The 23,834-nt window shown below is 42.1% G+C and overlaps 1 protein-coding gene across 1 annotated transcript; it reads right to left on the bottom strand.

Annotated features, from left to right (window-relative positions):
• Positions 1-1,430: 1,430 nt before the first annotated feature.
• GABRP (gamma-aminobutyric acid type A receptor subunit pi) lies at positions 1,431-23,452 on the bottom strand (the record flags this gene model as incomplete). The annotated part of the gene is made up of 9 exons (XM_079703971.1): positions 1,431-1,733; positions 11,021-11,208; positions 11,709-11,861; positions 12,344-12,481; positions 15,885-15,967; positions 17,600-17,817; positions 18,590-18,657; positions 22,810-22,928; positions 23,400-23,452. The coding sequence occupies 9 exons, from the start codon at positions 23,450-23,452 to the stop codon at positions 1,431-1,433; spliced, it is 1,323 nt and encodes a 440-aa protein (XP_079560097.1).
• Between the last annotated feature and the right edge of the window lie 382 nt (positions 23,453-23,834).

Below are 23,834 nucleotides of genomic sequence, written 5' to 3'. Positions count from 1 at the left end.
GTGTCAGAGTAACAGAATTGGACTTGATTCTGCAAGGCTTCATGACAATAGTCAGTATAAAGACTCTTAGAATAAGTTTTTTTAAAAGTTCCTCCATTTCTTCCCATGTTATGGGGAAAGGGCTTCAGCATTGTTTAGGACTGGCTTGCATATAATAGTAAAATGATAAGACATGTCAAATGGGGGAATAAAGCCCCAGAGCTCTCCCAGTTTGGGGAATCCATTATATCTTAGAAACAAGAGATTTATGTTTGAGATTACTGATCCACTAACTTTTTCTTCACTTACGTTTGATTTTTCAAAGGTTGGACTTATTGGGAAATGGGGACAGTTCTGCTGTGACATTAAATACTGTATTAAAAACTCACCTTGGTATTTAGTGCACTGACTTCCAGGGAATTTACTTAAGCCCACATTTTATTTTATTTTATTTTATTTTTTTAAACATCTTTATTGGAGTATAATTGCTTCACAATGGTGTGTTAGTTTCTGCTTTATAACAAAGTGAATCAGCTATACTTATACATATATCCCCATATCCCCTCCCTCTTGCATCTCCCTCCCACCCTCCCTATCCCACCCCTCTAGGTGGTCACAAAGCACTGAGCTGATCTCCCTGTGCTATGTGGCTGCTTCCCACTAGCTATCTGTTTTACATTTGGTAGTGTATATATGTCCATGCCACTCTCTCACTTCGTCCCAGCTTACCCTTCCCCCTCCCCATGTCCTCAAATCCATTCTCTACGTATGCGTCTTTATTCCTGTCCTGTCCCTAGGTTCATCAGAACCATTTTTTTTTCTTTTTTTAGATTCCATATATATGTGTTAGCATGCGGTATTTGTTTTTCTCTTTCTGACTTACTTCACTCTGTATGACAGACTCTAGGTGCATCCACCTCACTACAAATAACTCAATTTTGTTTCTTTTTATAAAATGATTTCATTTTAATCAAAACCAAAAACTAGAATATGTTATTCCCTAAATAGGCAACAATGTATTTTATTTTATAAGCACTGTAGAGATTTAGTAAATAGCATGTGTGATTAATTTAGAAACAACCTCTGACACTTGACTCAATACATGTAATAGCTTCCTTTTCATTTTTTATATGAGTTAAATGCAGACCAGGGAGCCACTGGGCAGTCAGTCCTGAGTAGGTTTGTAATCTTGGGCTCAATGGGAATATCTTTCATAAAAATAAAAAAGGAATGGGTTGATGTTTCTATTAAAAGATTCTGTAATGCTAGGACTTCTACACAGCTTAAGTAATGGTTGGAGGGGGGTTCATTGTTTGAGGAGAAATGCTCAAATGTTATTTTAGTCACTTGTGGCACTGTTGGATTAGGATGCACACTTGGCTTAGAATATCATTTACATCATTACTTTGTTCTGTTGAATACCTATGGCATGCAAACAATTCAGCATACTCTCAAAAATACATGTAGTATGCCCAGTAAAATACATTGGCTAGCATAAAAATCAAAGGAAATAGTAGTTTGGAATATCGATCAACATTACTGGGATTTTGAATTGTGAAATAATCAACAATCCTGCCCATCTTATCTCGGAAGATAAACTTGAACTTGTCACTAGTTTTCATTGTCAGGTCACTGTAGTCAACGTTATCGCTGGAAATTTCAATGCTGGCAAAGCTGATCTTCCGTTTAAAGCTGGAGATGGAGCTGTTGATGATGTTAGTGATGTTGACTTCTTCCACATCCTTTGTCTTCCCCTAGTTCATAAACAGGGCAGTTAGATTGATAGACTTGACTCAGCAAAATAAATAAGTGGGTATTTATATACTTAGAGGACTTAGTATTGAATAATTAGGTTTAGGAGAGACCAGTACTGAGTGCCTAATAAATTGGCTGGTAAGGAAGATTTGGCAGTCCTATTATCCTGTTTATAGGCACCTGTCCCTAGGTCATCAGCTTGTATAATGGGAAGAATAACCATTGCCCATTCTAAGTGTGCAGAGCCATGTGGTAAATGTTAATTGCTCAGACCTTGAAGCTAGCTGACCTGGGTTCAAATCCCATTCTGCCTCTCACTATTGTGAAATTTTAGTCACCTTAATCCCTTTAGAACTCAATTTCCTTGCCTGCAAACTGTTGATGACATTAATACTACCTCTTGAGACTGATGGGAAGATTAAATGGCATAAATTATGTAGAGCATTTAGTAGGTGTTTGATGAATTCCATTCTATTCCTGGAAGGAGGGAATAATTGATTATGAGAGTTAATAGAAATCAGCAGTGTCTTAAGGTCTTTGCCTCACAAACAGAAATAGTGATGCTCCTTGCAGTCCCATGGAGTTGCCATTCTCCACCATGGCTGGGACAACATAGACTTGGAAGAAAACTCCACGGTATGCAGAGACAACCTGGTCTGGGAAGAAAACTCCATGGGACACAGAGGCAACCTGGTGCCAGGGCAGAGTCTGGGTGGGGTGGCGGCAGCCATTGTTGACTCTTACTCAAGCAGCACATCAGAAGTAGCCCAGGACTCTGACAGTGGCTGATCCACCATAGCTCACCACCATACCCCATACACACAGAGAGTCCACACAAGTCCTGCTTGCCCTGTTGTTTGGCTCCCCGACAGGGCGGGTGTGGCAGACGCTGGGGGAATGATCAGCTCTGAAGGACAAAGGGGACTTGGACTCAAGGCTTCATCTGAGCAGAGCAAGGGCAACAATTGCTGGTGCCTGCACAGGCAGTACATCGGAGGGCAGTACACTCGGCCCTCTCTCTGCAGCCTACCCAAGCCGAGAGCCCCCACAGGCCTCCCTTGCTTCAGCACTTCCCCAGTGCTGGGAGAGGGGAAAACATACATTTAAAGGGGATAGAGCCTGCATGGGCCCAACCCTCAGGGCTTCTGCTCCAACAACTTGGGATCAGATCCCACCACCAATAGGGTGGTGATGGCCACTGAGCAGAATGGAAGTCACACTTCACAACAGGCTCTAGCTGTAGCCCCTCCATTTCCAGTCCCACCTTCTGCCAAGGTGATAGCTGCCAGCACACCCTGAGGAAAGACATGACATGCATCAACACCAAATCCAGCAAAAGCAATGGGCACATGCACTCTGTATAGGGACACATCCACATAAGGACGCCCATGCAAGACTGCAATAGGTAACTGTTTCACCTAAACTCATAGAAACAGAGAAATTTAAGCAAAATGAAGAGGCAAAGGAACTGGTCTCAGTTGAAAGAGCAAGAGAAACCCCCTGAAAAAATAAATAATGAAACAGAAATAAACAATACCAGATAAAGAATTCGTAACATTGGTAATAAGAATGTTAACTGAATTAGGGAAAAGAATAGATGAACGTGGTGAGAATTTTAACAAGGAACTAAAAAAATATAAAGAAAGACCCAATCTTGGGAATTTCCTGGTAGTCCAGTGGTTAAGACTCCATGCTCCCACTGCTGGGGGCCCAGATTCAATCCCTGGTGCGGGAACTAAGATCCCACAGGCCACATGGCGTGGCCAAAAGAAAAAAAAAAAAAAGACCCAATCAGAAATGAATAATTCAATATTGAAATAAAACTCACACTGGAAGGAATGAAGCAGACTAAATGATACAGAAAAATGCAGAAGTGGTCTAGAAGATAGAAAATGGAAATTACCCAATCAGAACAGCAAAAAGAAAAACAAATTAAAAAAAAAATTAGAATAGTTTGAGAGATCTCTGGGATAACATCAGGTGTATCAGTGTTCACATTATAAGGGTCCCAGAAGGAGAAGAGAAAAAGAGAAGGGGATGGAAAATGTATTTGATGAAATTATGACTAAAAACTTCCCAAACCCAAAGAAGGACCAAATATCCAGGTACAGGGAACACAGAGGGTCCCAAGCAAACTGAACTCAAACAAACTCACACCAAGACATAATTAAACTTCCAAATGTTAAAGAGAGAATTCTAAAGGCAACAAGAGAAAAACAAAGAATCATATACAAGGGAACCCACATAAGGCTATCAGCTGATTTCTCTGCAGAAACTTTGCAGGCCAGAAGGGTGTGGTATAATATATTCAATGTGCTGAAAGGGAAAAACCAGCAACTTAGGTTATATTACCCAGCAGGATTATTATTTAGAATTGAAGAAGAGATAAAGAACTTCTAAGACAAGCAAAAACTAAAACAATCAATAATAAGCCTAAAGAACCTAGAGGAAAGGGAAAATCCCACTAGGAAAGGCAAATATATAGTAAGAATTGAGGACCAACCACTTAAGCTAGTGTGAAGATGAAAAGACAAAAAATTGTAAAAGCAACTATAACTGCAAAAAACAGTTGAAGGATAAACATGAGATGTAAAATATGACATCAGAAACACAAAATGTGGGGGAGGGGAGTAAAAAATGTAGATCTTTTACAATGTGTTTGAACTTAAGTGACTACAAGTTTAAAACAAGTAGGTATAGTTACAGGTCAATATGTATGAACCCCATGGTTGCTACAAGTCAAAAACCTACAATAGATACACAAAAACTAAAAAGAAAGGAACATAAGCATATTATTAAAGGAAATCATCAAACCACAAGGGAAGAAACAAAAAGAGAAGAACTGAGAAGAACCAGAAAAACAACTGGAAAAGAAGTAATAAAATGGTAATAAGTACATACCTATCAGTAGTTACTTTAAATGTCAATGGACTAAATGCTTCAATCAAAAGACATAAGGTGGCTGATTGGATTAAAAAACAAGACCCACCTATATGCTACCTACAAATGAGCTAAATACAGACAGACTGAAAGTGAAGGAATGGAAAAAGATATTTCATGCACACAGAAATGACAAGAAAGCCAGGGTAGCAATACTCATATCAAACAAAATAGGCTTTAAAACAAAGTCCATAACAAAAGACAAAGAAGGGCATTATGTAATGATAAAGGTAGCAATACAAGAAGAGGATATTACACTCGTTAGCATAAATGCACCTAATACAGGAGCACCAAAATATATAAAGCAAATACTAACAGACATAAAGGGAGAAATTGACAGTAATACAATAATAATGGGGGACTTTAACACCCCATTTACACCAATGGACAAATCATCCAGACAGAAAATCAGTAAGGAAACAGTGGTCTTAAATGACACATTAGAACAGTTAGACTTAATAGATATCTATGGGACATTCCATCCAAAAACAGGAGAATAAACCTTCTTTTCATGTGCACATGGAATTTCCTCCAGGATAGATCATATGCTAGGTCACAAAACAAGTCTCAGTAAAGTTAAGAGGACAGAAATTATATCAAGCAGTTTTTCCAACCGCAACAGTATGAAACTAGAAACTAATTACAGGAAGAAAATTGGAAAAAAACAAAAACATTTGAAGACTAAACAAAATGCCACTAGGAAACCAATGGGTCAATGGACACATCTAAGAGGAAGTCAGAAAATACCTCAAGACAAATGAAAATGGAAACAAAACTTTCCAAAATCTATGGGATGCAGCAAAAGCAGTTCTAAGAATGAAGTTTATAACAACACAGGCCTTTCTCAAGAAACAAGAAAAATCTCAAATAAACAATCTAACCTGCCATCTAAATGAATTAGAAAAAGATGAACAAGCAAAGCCTAAAGTTAGCAGAAGGAAGGAGATAATAAAGATCAGAGAGGAAATAAATAAAATAGAGGCCAAAAAATAATAGGAAAGATCAATGACACCAAGAGCTGGGTTTTTTTTAAAAGATAAACAAAATTGATATAAGCCTTTTAGCCAAGCTCACCAAGAAGAAAAGAGAGAGAACCCAAATAAAATAAATGAAAGTGGAGAAATAACAACTGATACCACAGAGATACAAAAAATTGTAAGAGAATACTACAAACAGTTATATGCCAACAAATTGGACAACCTAGAAGAAATGGACAAATTTCTAGAAACATCCAGCCTGCCAAGACTGAATCAAGAAGAAACAGACAATTTTTTTTTTTTTTAACCTGCCCTTAAAACTGTTTTTTTTTTTTTTATTAGTTTCTGCTTTATAACAAAGTGAATCAGTCATACATATACATCTGTTCCCACATCCCCTCCCTCATGCATCTCCCTCCCTCCCACCCTCCCCATCCCACCCCTCCAGGCGGTCACAAAGCACCGAGCTGATCTCCCTGTGCTCTGCGGCTGCTTCCCACTATCTATCTACCTTACGTTTGGTAGTGTATATATGTCCATGCCTCTCTTTCCCTTTGTCACAGCTTACCCTTCCCCTTCCCCATATCCTCAAGTCCATTCTCAAGAAACAGACAATTTGAACAGACCAATCACTAGTAGTGAAATTGAATTTGTAAAAAACAAACAAACAAAACTAAACTAAAAAACCTCCCAGCAGACAACAGTCCAGGATCAGACTGCTTCACAGGGGAATTCTACCAAACATATAAAGAAGAGCTAATACCTATCCTTCACAAACTATTCCAAAAAAACTGAAGAGGACAGAACACCCCCAAATTCATTTCATGAAGCCACCATTACCCTAATACCAAAACCAGGCAAAGACACTACAAAAAAATTACAGTCCAATACCTCTGATGAATATAGATGCAAAAATCCTCAAGAAAATATTAGCAAACCAAATCCAACAATATATAAAAAGGATCATATACCATGATCAAGTGGGATTTATTCCAGGGATGATTTGTTCAGCGTTTGCAAATCAATCAATGTAATACACCACATTAACGAAAGGAATGATAAATATCACATGATCATCTCAATGGATGCAGAAAAAGCATGTGATAAAACATCCATTCATGATAAAAACTCTCATCAAAGTTGGTATAGAAGGAACATATTTCAAAATAATAAAGGCCAATTTTTACAAACCTACAGCTAACATCATACTCAATGATGAAAAACTGAAAGACTTTCCTCTAAATTTAGGAACAAGATAAAGATGCCCACTCTTACCACTTCTATTTAACATAAATAAAAGTCATCCAAATTGAAAGAGAAGAAGTAAAACTGTCACTACTTGCAGATGTCATGATACTTTATATAGAAAACCCTAAAATCTCCACCAAAAAATTATTAGAACTAATGAATTTAGTAAAGTTGCAGGATACAAGATTAATATACAGAAATTTGTTGCTTTTCTATGCACTAATAATGAACTATCAGAAAGAGGAAGCAAGAAAGCCATCCCATTTAAAATGGCATCAAAAAGAATAAAATACCTAGGAATAAACTTAACCAAGGAGGTGAAAGACCTATACTCTGAAAATTATAAAACACTGATAAAGAAAACTAAAGATGATACAAAGAAATGGAAAGATATCCCATGTTCATGAATTGGAAGACATAATATTGCTAAAACGTCCATATTACCTAAAGCAATCTACGTATTTAATGCAATCCCTATCAAAATACCCATGACTTGGGCTTCCCTGGTGGCGCAGTGGTTGAGAGCCCGCCTGCTGATGCAGGGGACACGGGTTCGTGCCCCAGTCCAGGAAGATCCCACATGCCGCGGAGCGGCTGGGCCCGTGAGCCATGGCCGCTGAGCCTGCGCGTCTGGAGCCTGTGCTCCGCAACGGGAGAGGCCACAACAGTGAGAGGCCCACGTACCGCAAAAAAAAAAAAAAAAATACCCATGACATTTTTCGCAGAACTAGAACAAATAATCCTAAAATTCATATGGGACAAAAAAGACCCCAAATTGCCAAAGCAATCTTGAGAAAAATGAACAAAGCTTGAGGTATCACCCTCTGACTTTAGACTATACTGTTATAAAGCTACAGTAATCAAAAAAGCACTGGCACAAAAACAGACACACAGATCAATAGAACAGAACAGAATTGCCTATGGTTAATTAATCTATGACAAAGGAGAAAAGAATATATAATGGAGAAAAGACAGTTACTTCAATAAGTGGTGCTGGGAAAACTGTACAGCTACATTTAAAAGAATGAAATTAGAACATTTTGTCACACCATACACAAAAATAAACTCAAAATGGATTAAAGACCTAAATGTAAGACCTGAAACCATAAAACTCCTAGAAGAGAACATAGGCAAAACACTCTTTGACATATATCATAGCAATATTTTCTGGATCACTTTCCTAAGACAAAAAGAAACAAAAGCAAATATTAAACAAGTGGGGCCTAAAATTAAAAGCTTTTGCACAGCAAAGGAAGCTATCAATAAAATGAAAAGATAACTTACTGAATGGGAGATAATATTTCCAAATGATATGAACAACAAGGGGTTAGTATCCAAAATACATAAACAGGGACTTCCCTGGTAGCACAGTGGTTAAGAATCCGCCTGCCAATGCAGGGGATACAGGTTCAAACCCTGGTCCAGGAAGATCCCACATGCCGCAGAGCAACTAAGCCCATGCACCACAACTACTGAGCCTGCACTCTAGAGTCTGCGAGCCACAGCTACTGAAGCCCACACACCTAGAGCCCATGTTCTGCAATAAGAGAAGCCATGGCAATGAGAAGCCCGTGCACCGCAATGAAGAATAGCCCCTGCTCGCCACAACTAGAGAAAGCCTGCACGCAGCAACGAAGACCCAATGCAGCCTAAAATAAATAAGTAAATAAATAAAATTTTTTAAAGGTAAGCTAAAAAAACAAAATAAAACAACAACAAAAAAATCCCCCAAATATATAAACAGCTCATACAACTCAAAATTTAAAAAAAAAAACAACCCAATCAAAAAAATGGGCAGGGGCTTCCCTGGTGGCGCAGTGGTTGAGAGTCCGCCTGCCGATGCAGGGGACGCGGGTTCGTGCCCCGGTCCGGGAAGATCCCACATGCCACGGAGCGGCTGGGCCCGTGAGCCATGGCCGCTGAGCCTGCGCGTCCGGAGCCTGTGCTCCGCAACGGGAGAGGCCACAACAGTGAGAGGCCCACATACTGCAAAAAAAAAAAAAAAAAAGAAAAAAGAAAAAAATGGGCAGAGGACCTGAACAGACATTTTTCCAAAGAAGACAAAAAGATGACTAACAGGAAAATGAAAAGATACTCACCATATCTAATTATTAGAAAAATGCAAATCAAAACAACAATAAGATATCACCTCACATCTGTCAAAACAGCTATCATCAAAAAGTCTACAAATAACAAATATTGGCTAGGATATGGAGAAAAGGGAATTCTTGTACACTGTTGATGGGAATGTGAGTTGGTGCAGCCACTATGGAAAACAGTATGGAGGTTCCTCAAAAATCTGAAAATAGAACTACCGTATGATCTAGCAATTGCACTCCTGGGTATATATACAGGTAAAAATGAAAGCACTAATTCAAAAAGATACATGTATTCCAATGTTCACAGATGCACTATTTACAATAGCCAAGATATGGAAGCAACCCAAGTGTCCCTTGACAGACAAATGGATAAAGAATATGTGATATATATATATATATATATATATATATGAAATATTAGCCAGCCATAAAAATGAATGAAATTTTGTCACTTGCAGTAATGTGGATGGATCTAGAGAATATTATGCTTAGTGGAATAAGTCAGACAGAGAGACAAATACTGTGTGATATCACTTATAATGTGGAATCTAAAAAATAAAACAAATGAACATAAATAGCAAAACAGAAACAGATTCACAGATATAGAAAACAAACCAGTGGTGAGAGGGGAGAAAGAAAGGGGAAGGGGCAAGATAGGGGTATGGGATAAAATGACATAAACTACTGTGTATAAAATAGATAAGCAGCAAGGATATATTGTACAGAACAGGGAATATTAGCCATTATTTTGTAATAATTTTTAATGGAGTATAATGTATAAAAATACTGGATCATTATACTGTACACCTGAAACTAATAGAATATTGTAAATCAACTCTACTTCAATTAAACAATAAATTTAATTTAAAAAATAAATAATTTTTTAAAAAAGGAAGCCTACAGGGAGTAAAATAAATGAAATACGTATTCTTTGGCTGGCACATATGATCATTTGCCTTTGGTCCTTGAGTGATATAATTGTGAAACCTTGTTCACAATAGTTAAACACAAGAGAAAAGGCACCTGGATCTTTGGGCTATTCTGAATCCTCATTTCCTCACCATTGGACCCTGTGCAGTCCTGGCACTTTGCTGAACTAGGGCAGCTCTTCTGCACTGGATCCCTGTCATTTTTTTGCCTGTTAGCAGGAGCTTTAGTATGCTAACGTCTCTCAAACTGGGCTTCCAAAGAATCCCAGGGTTCCGTAGGCCTGCAGAGAATAATAGTTAAGGGCATGGCCCGTTGCCCACTTCAAGTGGGAATAACAGGTAAGTGTCAGGCTTTGGAGCCAAGCAGATTTGGCTGCTGCGAATCCCAGTTCTGCCTCTTAACCGTCTGTGTCCCCTTGGAGAAGTCACTTATCTTTCCATACTCGGATCCCACAACTATAAAAATGGAGCTAGCCTTACTGGGTTGTTATGAGCATTTTAAATGATATAATATTTTCAAAGAGCTTGTGACTGTGTCTGGCACATACATGCTCAATTGATAATAATCATTATTATTATTCTGAGAGCTGGACCATGGTGTTTCACAGCTAAGTCAGATAATAAGTCTCCCTGTTAGCAGAAAAATATGCTAATTACAAAATTTGCCACAATTTAATTTTTCCATACATTTTTCAATAAACCATTACTTGTATAATTTAGGAAAACAAAAATGTGACAAAAGAATAAATATTAAATACATATTAATCTGAAACATAAGCAGCTGATCATGTTAGGTTTGATACTGGGTTTTTCATGGATGCTTGTTCTTGCGGTTGTGATTTTATGTTGCATACAGATAACACCGTTATTTTCTGCTGGAAATTTAAACATATTAATATCTCACTGTATTTGGTGAAAAGAGCAGTCTTTTTTAAAAGGTGTCATGACTTCCAGATTTCCCCCAACTGAACAAGGATGAGAATCACTGGTGCAAACTGAATCACTGGGGGTCGGGAACCAGGTTCAGGTCATCTCTACAGACCAGTATATGGCACAGGTGATGAATCATATATAGGGCCCTCAAAATTCTTACCCTATCTTTGGCTGCCATCTGCTGTAGGGAGCTGTAGTGGGCAACTGCATATTCCAGGAGGGCCCCAAACACGAAGCTAAAGCAGATCCCCAGGTACACGTCAATGGCCTTTATGAAGCAGTTGGTGTTCGGAAGAGAAGTGCGGGACCCAATCATCAGGGTGGTCATTGACAATACAGTGGTCACTCCTAGGAAAAAAAAGTAAGCAATGTACCCACGTCAGTGGGCAGTGAACCTTCCATCACCCCCTGGCAGACTGTCTCCCTTCAAGACTTGGCAAGGTGAGGACAGGACTCAGAAATAGAGCATAGCTCATTCTGAAAAGTCTGTGGCCTTCTGGAAAAGGGTTGATTTGTCTATTTTGTACAGATAAGAGTGATATGATTTTCTAAATGTTTCGCCTTCTGTCTTCTCACTGGAGGGAGGAGTTCAGTAAACAAAATAACAGACCATAGACCATCGAATCACAGTTCTCCCTTATCTGTCACTGTCAAACACAAGTTTAAAAATGCATTATTCCTAAAGTAGTCTCTCTGTCTCTCTTTCTCTCTCTGTAAAAGAGTCTCTCAAGAAACCAGCTACTGGAACTGCCCTAGGAATATCAATGAAGACAATGGTAGAAGGTAAAAAAAAAAAAATAAGGACCTAATAACCCAGTTGTTAGAAATCTCCCGTTGGAGCTACTTACCGATGCAGGTTCTTGCAGGAACTGAATCAAGGGAGATCCAAAAGGAAACCCAGGATAACACCACCAGGAAAGTGGAAGGAACATAAGTTTCCAAAATGAAATACAGGACATTCCTCTGAAGCTCAAATTGCAAGACCAATCTTGTATAATTTCCTGATAGGGTGAACAAGGGATAGGAAATCATGCCTGCTCACCTAGCAGAGTGGTTTCCCTGTGGGATGTTTAACTTCACTATATTCACATTAAGCCATCTGTTGTTCACCAAAACATAGTTAATCATGAACTGTCATCACAGTTTCAATGAAAGAAATTGCGGTTGTAGACAATGGGATTTATGGGAGTGCTGATGCCCTCACCCAGGATCCTCTTCTTGTGCCTTTCTCTGTCATAGTATTCCTGCAGCATCATAACTGCTGGTTTCCTTGACATCTACTTCACTAGACTGTGAGCCCCTTGGGGACCTTTTCAGTAGTAGGTGTGGAGCAGGTAAAAGTGCCAAGCCCAAACCCTACTGCCCCACCGCACCTCAGAGGGGCTTCTGGGCCCCAAAGGGACCAAGTGGGAAAAAGATGATATTTCTGACTCAGAATACAACTCAGCTATTTTGCTTTTGTGCGGTTTGTCCCATGAGTTACCTGTTTCCTGCTGCGATCTGGTAGCTAATGTGAAATACTGTTGTATGGTGTACTGAGCAAGCCGCAGGTTCTCCAGCCCGCGCACAGAGTCATTCCCTCTCAGCCAGCTGAACTCCACGTCATTCCCATCATAGCCCCCTGGCAAATGAAAAAGTGCCCTGATCAGCAGAGGAAGGTAGCAGATTGAACTGGTCTGGAAAATGCTGTGATATGGAGGAAACAGAAGCTCTGTCTTGATGGTGCTAAGTCCAAGGATGATCCCATGCAAAATTTGGCATGATTTCTCAAGTGTAATTGCAGTGTCTGCTCAGAAAGAGATGACCTGCTAGGGCTTTTCACCATCAACTGAGAACCGTTTCTATGCTAAGCATCATATAGACCTGGTAGATGATAAGCAACTAGAAATGGCCTCTATCATTATTTAAATGATATTTTTGAACACGTATCTGTGAACCCCCAAAGGCCTGTGCTAGACATTGCTTTTCAGGACAGTCTAACACCTCGGAGGGGGTTCTCAGGAACTTTACAGTTGGTCTATTCATATTTTCATATTGGCATAAATGCAAAAACAAAAACAAAAAACCTTCAGCCAGCCACTTTATTGATGTATGTAAACATAGGTGTTTGATAAATCCCAAAGCAGTTTTACCAATATAGCTGATGATAGTAATAATAGCTACCTTTTATTAAACATTTATGTCCTGTACCCATTATGTCTCTAAGGTTCTCATGAGCTTGCAAGGTAGACCTGCATATTTCTTCATTATTTAAAGCTTTTTTAAAAAATAAAATAGAAATGGATCTTATACTTGATATATATGAAGTAGAGCTTACATTTTCCCTCAAATGTTATTATTTAATAAATGCTGTGCCTTAGAATTGAGGAACTATAATGTTTTGCCCATTTTATACATGAAAATTATCAGACTCTGAGAGGTTGCATAAGTTTCTCAGGATACCAGTGCAAATGAAAAACAAACCAGGATTGTACTTCAAGAAAGTTTAATACCAAAGCCCACGGATGATGATAATAGTAATATCTATCATTTAGTAAGCAATTACCTTTCTAAGTGCTTTACAACATTATCATCTCATTTAATCCTCAAATGATAGCTTTGAGAAGATAGACGAATGGTTAATAAGCACATGAGAAGATGCTCAAAATCATTAGTCATTAGGGAAATGCAAATCAAAACCACAGTAAGATACCACTTCACATCCACTAGAATGGCTGTAATTAAAAAGACAGACAGCAACAGATGGTGAGAATGTGGAGAAGCTGGAACATTGCTGGTGGAAATGTAAAACGGTGCAACCACTTTGGAAAACAGTTTGGCAGTTTCTTGAAGACTTAAGCTTAAATTTAACCCAGGATTTCAGTCCTAAGTATCTGTCCAACAGAATCAAATCATGTCCACAAAAGGATCTGTACACAAATGTTACAGCAGCGTTATTCATAACAGCTGAAAGGCGGAAACAAGCCAAAGAGACTTGTACTACTTGTATTCTTTTGTCTGGAATAAAAAGGAATAAAGCAGTAAAAAGGAATAAAGTGCTGATATATGCTTCATCATATATGAATTAAAAAACATTATGCTAAGTGAAAGAAGCCGGATGCAAAAGACCACATGTGGTATGATTCCATTTATATGGAATATCTAGAAAAGACACATTCATAGAGACAAAAGGTATATTAGTGGTGGTCTGGGAGCTGGTGGTGCCAATGGGGAGTGACTGTAAATGGGCACTAGGAGTCTCTCTGGGGTGATGGAAATGTTCTAACAATGGAATGTGGCAACGGTTGCACAACTTAGGAAATGTACTAAAAACCTTTGAATTGTACACTTAAAATGGTTGGATTTTATGGTATGTAATTTATACCTCAATAAAGCTGTTAAAAATAACTCTTTGAGTCAAATACTATTATTTTTCCTACTTCACTGATGAGGAAACTGAGGTTAATTCTACTCACCCAAAGTCACCCAGCTAGTGAATGGAAAAGCCCAGTGATTCTGGTACCTATGATCTTAAACCTGGAACTTCATTTTCCAAGGCTACTGGGAAATGGGATGGCAGTGTTGGACTAACATTTTGTTAAGTCTTAACCTATGGTATCCACTGTCTGTCAGTGGTTATCTCCCCCTCCATAGCGGGGAGAAGTAGTCATGAGCTCTTAGAGGATTTCCAGGTAAAGATTGTCTGTGCGCTTTCCCTTGGAAGCACCCCCTCATTTACTGAAGCCAGCTGTCCAAACAGGCCTAGAATCCCAAAGAAAAAACATATCTAAAAAAGTAAGTTGTACAAGACTCTACTTGGATACTTTGCTATTACAACTGGTAAATGTTCACAGTCATTACATTCTCACTGCTCTGTCCCTGAGTGGATATGGGCAATTGTGGGATGGTATCAGTCCTTGTCTAGGGATGGTGTTCAGGAAAAATGCCCTTGGTGAGGTTTCTGTACCCAAATAACTGCTGATAAACATTCAATGAAAGCTTCCTCTGCTCACTGGGGACGATATTTGTGCAAGCAGAGTGCTGAAGCTTCCAGGAGAATCTCACTCCTGGGTTTTGAGATGAGCACAGCCATCCATGGAGGGCAATTGCTTTTTCTATGTGGGGCTGCAAATGAGTTCTCTTTTTGATAACCTCAAGTTTTAGTCTGCCCCCAAACAGCTGTATTGCTTCAAGAAGGTTTTGCATGCATTTAATCAATAAGGTAATTAATCTGCCTGCCTGAGTCTTTAATTAAATATCTACCTCTGAAAAATGCTGCCTCATAATGGTTGTGTTTCTTGGATGTTGGCCACTTGTGTCCTTATGTAAGAAGTGCCCAGTAGTTTCCAGCACTTGACTGTAGTTTTTCCTTCTTGCACGAGCCATGCCTTGATACCTTGATAACTCCTACATGTGGCATTTTCTTCCCAGAACACGTATCACAGGTGCCACCTCCCCATGGTGGGCATTTCAGAGTGGTTTACTAAGGAATCATGGAGACCACTCACGGTGCCAGGAGTTCATTTGACACATATCAACTTAGAGTAAATCCTCCTTCCTCATCACAAGCAAATCCCCAGATTGCAGTTTAGATGCCCACTTGCTGACATTACTAGATTAAGCTTTATATGTATATCAAACAATTTATTTTAGAAGTTGGAAGCAGTCTTGCAATAAATGTCAATGATTGTTTTGTATACTTGCCATTTCTAATTTCTGCTGTGTTCTTTCTGGCTTCCATGAGTTAGCGGATTCTGAGGCCCCCTCCTAGTCCTATTGACCCCTGTTTGCTTGGCTGTCTTATCCACTTTTAGGTGGAAATATTTGGTGCCAATGCACAGTGGTCCTCTCCCAAAGATGTAATACTGTAAGGTTTGTTTTTGAGCAGTCTCTAGATCTCTCTGGATGTACACCCAGAAGGTCTGAACCCATTGTAATCAACATCAAGGAGAGAAAGGCCACTATGTATAGGACACTCTTCATGAAAGCACAGATCTAAGTCACCCCAGAAAATCATCTAAGGGGCCCACACGATGTATACTTACAGCTTTCTAGTTGCAACTTGCATGTCTGTGTGTCCATGGGGTATTTAGACAGGTCCATGTTACATGCAACGGTTGTTGTGATTCTAAGAAAGGAATAATGGATTCATAGAGAGTGTTATGAGGATGCTATAGAAAGTATACACTCCCTCTTAAGGGCCACTCCAAGAGAACTTTCACCTTGACTCTTACAGTGAATGTGTGACTTGGTCCCTACATTCAAAGCAGTCCTGAGTTTGTCTGTGCTAAGTGACATCTGTGAGACTCAGTTAAAGCTTGGGGTCCAGAGTGGAGGAAGTTGGAATGTTGGCAATTCAGAGACAAACTTGCAACAACATTGCAGAACAGAATCATTCACTGGCTTGTTTGAGATGCTTTTGCATTCAGTTTTTAAATTTATTCTTCAGGAGAGACCCATGAGGAGTCTGTCCCTATGCAAAATGCTTCACATGAATTAGCCCTTTGAATTTTTAAAGTAGCTTTACTAGGTAGGAAATATTATTATTCTCCTTTTGCTGCTGAGGAAACTGGAGCTCAGAGAGTCAAGTAACTTGCCTAAGGTCACAGAGCAAGAACTTGCCCCCAAATCTGTCTGACTCTAGAGCCAGGCTATTAATCATCATCCGTCATTTGTAATCGTTGTACAGGATACTGTGTTATGTGCCATAATACAGACAGACAGACACACACATGTACATGCACACACACACACACGTGCTGTGGGAATACGAGGAAGGGGCACCTTAATATTGACTGGAGTTGGGGTCAAGAGAGAGGTCTATTGGACTTCTTGAAAGAGGTGCTGGGGTTCTGGCTGACCTTTGCAAGATTCAGTGCAGCTGAGGAGTGTCAGATAAACGGTCCAAAAATTCAGTTCATTGCTTAGCTCAGTCCTTGTTTTATAACTTCAGCCTCTCACTTGGGATTTAAGATCAGCCTCATGAATATTTGGTTCCTGGCCTTCTGCTGAAGGCCTCTAGCAGTGTTTGCAGTCCTTGTCCAGCCCTGGCACAGGCAGCGATGAGTCCTCCACCTGTGGGCTGCCTTACATAGCACTTTGTGGGCATCTTTCCTGTTCCTGCCAACCAGCGGCTCGATGAACGATTGGGTGGGAGGAAGTTTTGGCCTCAGGGATTTGTAGAAGGGGCAAAGGGGAGCCTGTGACTACAGGTGGTGAGGCTTGGAGGACTATGCTTTGCTTCTCTGTCTGTACAAGAATGACTCAGCTAAGTAAAGATGTATTCTGGAGCCACCGCCACCCCACTGAGCCCCATGAAAGGAAAGTTCTTTGTATCACCTCTCTGTTTGCTCTTGCCGTTCCCCTTACCTCTTCTTGGCGAACTTCCTTTAACTCTTTAAGATTCAGCTCAGAGTCCTGTGAAAGCATCCTCTAACATCACCCCAAATCACTAACCTACTCTCCACCTTGGGGCCCCAGTGCCCTGACTTCCTTTCCTTATGTGTCTGTGCCAGGACAATGTCTTATTCGCCTCCATATCCTCAGTGTCCAGCACGGGCCTGGCACAGAGCACGCATTCTCAGTAGATTCTTGTTGAGCCAAACTGGACTGAGAAAGGGCCCTTCTGCTCTGGGGACAGGGATCTAAGAAGGCAGGCACATGAGAAGGGTAGGTGGTTATTCGAGCACTGTTCAGAATACCTTTGCCTTTTCTCCCCGCTCTTTCCCCTCCAACCTTGAGGTCGCAGGTACCCAATTACCTGAGAGCATACAGGACTGTGCCATTGGAGAAGAGGCGGACGAGCCTGTTTCCCACAGTGACTTCATGGAGGAAGGACTTTTTGGACTCCACGATGTAAGTGTCTGGCACCCAGAGGAACTCCACTAGGCGTGCATCCAGAGTGAAGCTCTTGTTGCCTTCGAACACCAGCCGCTGGTCCGTCCAGCGCTGTCTGAGGTATATGGTGGCTGTGTAGTCCTGAGGGGGCAGCCGGGGGGAGGAAGTGGATGGAGGGAGAAAGCTCAGAAAAGGGAAAGAAAAGGGTCAAGTCTTACTCCCCTACCCACCTCCACTGAGGTCAAGAGCACATACTACAGTAGACATGGGTAAATAAAGTTTGTCTTGAGGTGGTGGCCTGTAGCAATAAGAGAACAAAGCACCTTATTGATTCTGGATAGTAACACCCACTGCCAAAAGGGGGCCCCACAGGAGCATGTTCAGGGTCTTAACTTACTTGCCCTCCATCACAGAGGCCACACCAAATTGTTGAAGGTTTTGGTGAGCAAGGTGCTTAGGTTGTCCAGGATTTACCCAGAGTCCACAGTGGACCCTCTTGGCAAACTGCCTTTAGTGTCACCTTATCTATAATGTGTTGTCTTAAGTGAGAGGATGGTTGAAAGCAGTTATGTGATTGTTGGTTTTCATCAGCTTGTCTCCCACTCTGTGAGGGACCATGTGACATTCAGGCTTCCCCTCTGCACTTTTATTCTTTTCCCCCACTTTTATCCCTCACCAAGTATACCCACTCCACTCCCTCATTTCTCCCCTCCTAGCCTTTGAATCCACTTTCCTTCTGATACTCAGAAGATCTGTTTTACACGCATCTTCCACTGTCCTGAGTTTCAGGATAGGTCTCCAGCTTCTGCCATTCCAAGTAAGTCTCTGTTCTGCTTTGAGTAGCTAGAACATGTATCCCCATAAAACACAGGACAGGGGCTCCTTGGGTGGAAGACGAGGGGGCCACACTTACCATGTTACTCTCTGAAATACTGGAAATACTTGCAATGTCCAGAGTCAGTGCTATCTGAACAGGTTCTCCTAAGAATGAAGAAAAACCAGAAAGACTTCCATAGAAACACAAACAGATTTCCTAACCCTACATTAGCACAGTTAAAAAATATGCATATATTAGAAAATTATGCCTATTGGAAACTTTTAAACAATGTAGAAGTATATAAAATACTTCTAAATAAAAGGTTAATTTCTATCCTCCCCATCTCAGGAGGAACCACTATGTAGAGTGTGCCTCCCTTTTGTATGAAAAAAATGCACAAATATGTAGTTAGCTAAATTCATAAGAGAGAGACCACATTGTATTAATTAGTGTATATTTTAAAGAATGTAGCGGTATTTGCTACTTCTTGCTTGGAGGATTTTTTCCTATGGTGCTTGCAAGGAACTCATTAGAAATGTAATAGAGATTTGGGAATTTGTACACAAATATATTTCCCCCCCCCAGCCAAGTAAATTTACCACAAGATGGCATTCAAGACTGCTCATGGTTGAGCTCCCGCTCACCTCCTGACACTTTCCTCCACCTCCTTTATTCTTCAGGAACCCTAAACTATTTAGAATTGCAGAGCTGTCCACGTTTCATCTGGTGTGCAGATGTTGGGCCTCAATCCTGGAGTGCCAGCAGATGGGCCAAACTCCTGAGAGGGCCTGTCTTAGCTCTCAGGACTGAGGTTTGGGAGCCACCATTCTCGGCGGCCAGGCCAGGCCAGGGACGTTTACTCCTCCTTAGACTGGACATGTGGAACAAAAGCCCAGGAGTCAGAAAGATGTGAGCTTCGATCTGGGAAAAGTTACCAGATCCTTCAGAACTGCAGCTTTCTCACCTGCAGGTTTGAATATAATGCTAATGACATCAGAGGGTCACGGACAGGGTTAAATGAGACTAGGTGTGTGACAGCTTCTTTGCAGGGTGGTGGCAAGAGAGAATGGACATGAAGTGCCTGCCTAGCTGGACATCTAGAAGGTGCTCAAAAATAATTATCTGTACAAAGTCCCCAGCATTGTTCCTGTCACATCCTACCAGGCACTCAGCAAACAGCATTTCCCTTCCCCTCTCCTCCGGTGATCTTAGCTAATTCTGGAAAAGCAAAAACTTTCCTCACCAGATTAATGGATGGAGTAGCATTCACTTGCAAGATAACTGGGGACACCTCAGGGAACTGTGACAACGCAGTAAACCAGGAAAAGGAGAGGCCAAATTCAAAGGACGCTTAGAAACAGCAAACCGGGGGGAATCAGACAGAGCAGCCTAATGATCGATTAAAGGAAACCAAGCCACAGGATATAGGTAAGAATTTGGAAGTGGAGTTTTAAAGCCAAAGCAATTAACAATAATTCACTTAATACTTAGTGTTACTACTTGGTGGGAAAAGGGGAGATCTTTGAGGGCAGACCCTGGAAGGTGCTGAAGGAGTTATGGTACTAAGTGGCCTTCTGCCCCTCAAGACAGCAAGGTGCAGTGTTAAGAAGAGGAGCTTAGAGTCAGAGTGTTTGAAACCTCTGTTGGCCACATCATAGCAGTGTGACCTTGAACAAATTGCTAAACCTCTCTGTTCTACAGTTTCTTACCTGTAAAATAGAGCTACTAACGCTCGCCATCAAGGGTTGGGTTGGGAAGGTTACAGGATCTATCTTACGTGCCTGGGCAGTGGGTCAGTGCTGGTTGCCCCCCTCCCCGCACCTTGAGCAACATGGAGAATGGAAAACACACAAGAGCTCCGGCCTCAGTGTGGGCTTTTGTTTGTTTGTTTAGTTTGTTTCTAGGTAGTCTAGCATAGGAGTTTGCTCCTTCTTCCCCTTGAGTTATAAAAGTTAGCTGTGCCACCAGAGGGCAGCTTTCTCCTAGGAAAGAGGTCAAAGCCAGGTTCTGGGCAGAGTTCAGGAGGGCCTGCTTGCAAACCTGTGCTGTCCAGCTCAGTCCCTGAAAAACCCTATAGAGGTCTTGTCGCTCAAGGACATCAGGGTCCGAGAACTGGGTGGACAGACATTATGGAGAGCAGCACTCCCTCCATGGGCCTCGAGGCTGCCTTGTAAATGTAGGTTCTGTAGAAGGCAGAGTGCCACAGGCTCGTGACAAGGGGTGGGGGTTGTGCCTTCCCCTCCTTTTGACTGACGACCCCTTGCCCCATTTTTGCCCCAGGTGGATCTGGGCCTCACGTCCCCTTAGGTCCACTCCAGGCTCAGAATGGGCACCTTGCCCTAGGACTCTGCACCTTGTTGGCCCCTGAGCAAGCAACAAAAAGGGCAGTGTCCTGGCCTAATTGTTTGGGATCTGGGAGGCAGAGAAATTGTTGAGTGGACCCAACCAGATGTGGAGACTCATGTGCTTGTCATTAGTGTTCAGTTGCTCCTGGGAAAACCAGAGGAGGTTGAAGCCCCCCAAGGTCCCTTAACATAAGGACCTCAAATCCTAATTGTGTGGCCAGGAAGCTGCGTCTCTCAGATCTCCAACCGAAGGGGGTGTGATTGGCCCCAGCTGCTGTGCCCTGAAATCTTCCACCACACTTGCTCGGAGGCCATGCTTCCCATGGGCTGCATCCCACCAGGGACTGAGCGTGGCAGGAATACTAAGGCGGGCCTGTTCCTGGGAGGCACAGAGATGGGAGACTCCTCTGATGGGAACTTTAGCTCAAGAACTCCCTGGTGGCCTCTCCAAACACACTTAGAATTGCACTGTAGTCTAAGACTGCTCCACCAGCCTTGCTTCCCTCCCTCCCTCCTTCCACTGGGGTCAGACCTGCATTGCAGTCTGACAGCTCTCCAGCTTCCTTCTTTTCCTGCCCCATATTTTGTCATAGATATGGCCCCAATAAATATCTTGCACGGATAATCCCCTCCCAGTGTCTGTTCCTCAGAGGACCTGGACTGACCCACTAATCCTAGATCTGACCAGAGAATTTTCTCATCTGAAGGGAGGAGCAAGAAGGAAAGGGATTAAAATAGACTGTATCCTGATGCTGTATTTACACACTTCATTTCATTCAGTCCTCCCTGTGAGGCAGCTAATATGCCCCCCAATTACAGAAAGGGAAACTGAGGCTCAGAAAGCTAAGATGCTTGCCCAGCAGTAGAGCCAGGAGCCAAACTCAGGTTTGTTCCACTCCAAGGCTCTTTCTACTAGTTTCTGCTCAAGGTAACAAGATATTAGTGACCACATTGGTTCAGTCTTGCATTTTACAAACAGAGAGGCTGAGACCCTGTGAGGAGGTATGTGGTGGCCTCATTCTTTCCCTCCTTGCCTCAATCGTTCAACAAATATTAATTGATAATTTGCTATCTGTTAAGTACCAAGATGCTGCTGGGTTTGGTGAGGTAAAGAAAGCAAGACTCCCCCAGGGGACTGCAGCCTAGAGCTGAGACAGATATAAAGGCAGTTACAGTATCACCCGGTAATGGCTTTGACTTGGAGGTATGTTCAAAACAAAGTGTGAAGAAAGGGGATGGGGCCTGGAGGAATCTAGGTGGGCTGCTCAGAAGAGGAAGCCTCTGATCTAAGACATGAAGGAAAAGTGGCATATCACCAGGGAGTCAAATTGGAACAAGCCATTCTTGACAGGTAAAGAGTCTCAGCAAAAAGCACGGAGACCAGGGAGACCAAGGAGGTCAGGGGGCACATTTGTAGCAGGGCATAGTGGGGAGAAGTTGGGGAGATGAGACTGACAGACAGATAGAGGCTGGGCTGGGAAGCGCCTGTTGTGCCATGCAAAAGGCTCTGGACTGTACGCTGAGGATGCTGGGAAGCAGGCAGGTATTCTGAGCAGGCAAAGGACCCAGGGGGGTCATCCAGGTGGCAGAGTAGAGGGTTAGCCTTGAAGCAGGCTGAGGCAGGAGGACCAGGTGCAGTAGTCCCGGTGAGACATGGTGGGTTCCTTGAATAATGACACTGGAAGTGTGGGCGGAAGGCGGACAGCGTGTGTGAGGTTGTGAGGGGACTCTAGGAACCTCCTCAGCGGGGAGGAGTATTTCTGTATCCTGCAGGTGGAGAGACCAGAGAAAGCGCTTTCTCCAAGGTAGCGTGAAAAGTCATTGGCAGCTGTTTGTATCCATCAGTGCCACTCCTTAACAGGTTGCAGGTCAGAAAACGCAGTCGACTAAAACCTCCTGAAACCCTCTTCTGCATATTGTCTCTGTTCCTATCTTTTTGGATTGATGTCCTGGGCAAAAAGAATGACCTACCACCAAAATTGGGCCTGAGAAACTTGTTATATCCTGCTGTGAGATTCTCAAAGCCAGGCAGGGACAGCTTGTCACTTCTGCTGGCCTTGATGTTAAACTGATTCCCCTGGATGCACATCCTGGAAAAGAAAACGGGTTTCGGTGCACATGCTTGCTTACGTGTGGATAAACATGCACACACACAGACTGGAGCTTGTGTTTGCATGTCTGTGTGTGGTTGTGCTCAGATACGAGCAGTAACTTCCCCAAAGAGAAATCTCTGATTTTCAGCTGCTGAATTAATACATGTCCCTATCCCACTCCATTTTATTATCCATTTGCTGTATATCACAGTGTCATGCTAATTTGGGAACACTCCAAGCACCTTCCCCCCAAACCCAAGGGGTTCGTCCATCTGTGACCGTTTTGGAAGCTTGACTTCTCCAGAGAGAATAACTGGCAAGAAGTTGCGTTTGTCCTGGTGCGTCAAGGAGGTGAAGGCCTGACGTTCTGCCTCACCGTTGCTAAGTAGAAAGCGCAGCTTCCCCTCCGACCACATGCAAAACCCAAAGCAGTTCAGCCCAAAGCCACCGCGGGGTAGCAAAGCTCACCTTCCAGTGAGGAGACTCAGACACATGAAGGTCAAGTGGAGACTGTGCCTCATGTTGAGGAGCTGCTTATGCAGAGAGGGGCTGAAGTAGAAATACCTGGGGAAACAGATGGGGTAGGTGAGAGGCAGACAACCCAAAAGGCTCAGCTCCTCCCAGCCCAGCTTTTCTGTCCTGTGGGGCGTCAGTTACAGCATTTTCTCCACGTCTGTGGGGAGCAGCCTTTTCCCACACCTTTCCGTTTCAGCTCCTGCCCCCCTTGAATGTCATCCAGGAGTGACTTCATCTTGAAGGATCACATTTTAAATCCAGCCCAAATAAAGGCTGAGGGCTTGTTTAGAGAGTGGTTCACCAGAGCAGAAATGTAGCTGGTCCATCCTGAGCTGCATGTCTGGGGAGCCCCAGGACGGTCCTCACCCTGTCCTTGTCCTGACTTTG

This window comes from Hyperoodon ampullatus (genome assembly GCF_949752795.1).
Source record: "Hyperoodon ampullatus genome assembly, chromosome: 4".
In the NCBI taxonomy this organism is placed as follows: Eukaryota; Metazoa; Chordata; class Mammalia; order Artiodactyla; family Ziphiidae; genus Hyperoodon; species Hyperoodon ampullatus.
The sequence above is the reverse complement of the archived record's forward strand: the minus strand, read 5'-3'. Positions and strand labels throughout refer to the sequence as shown.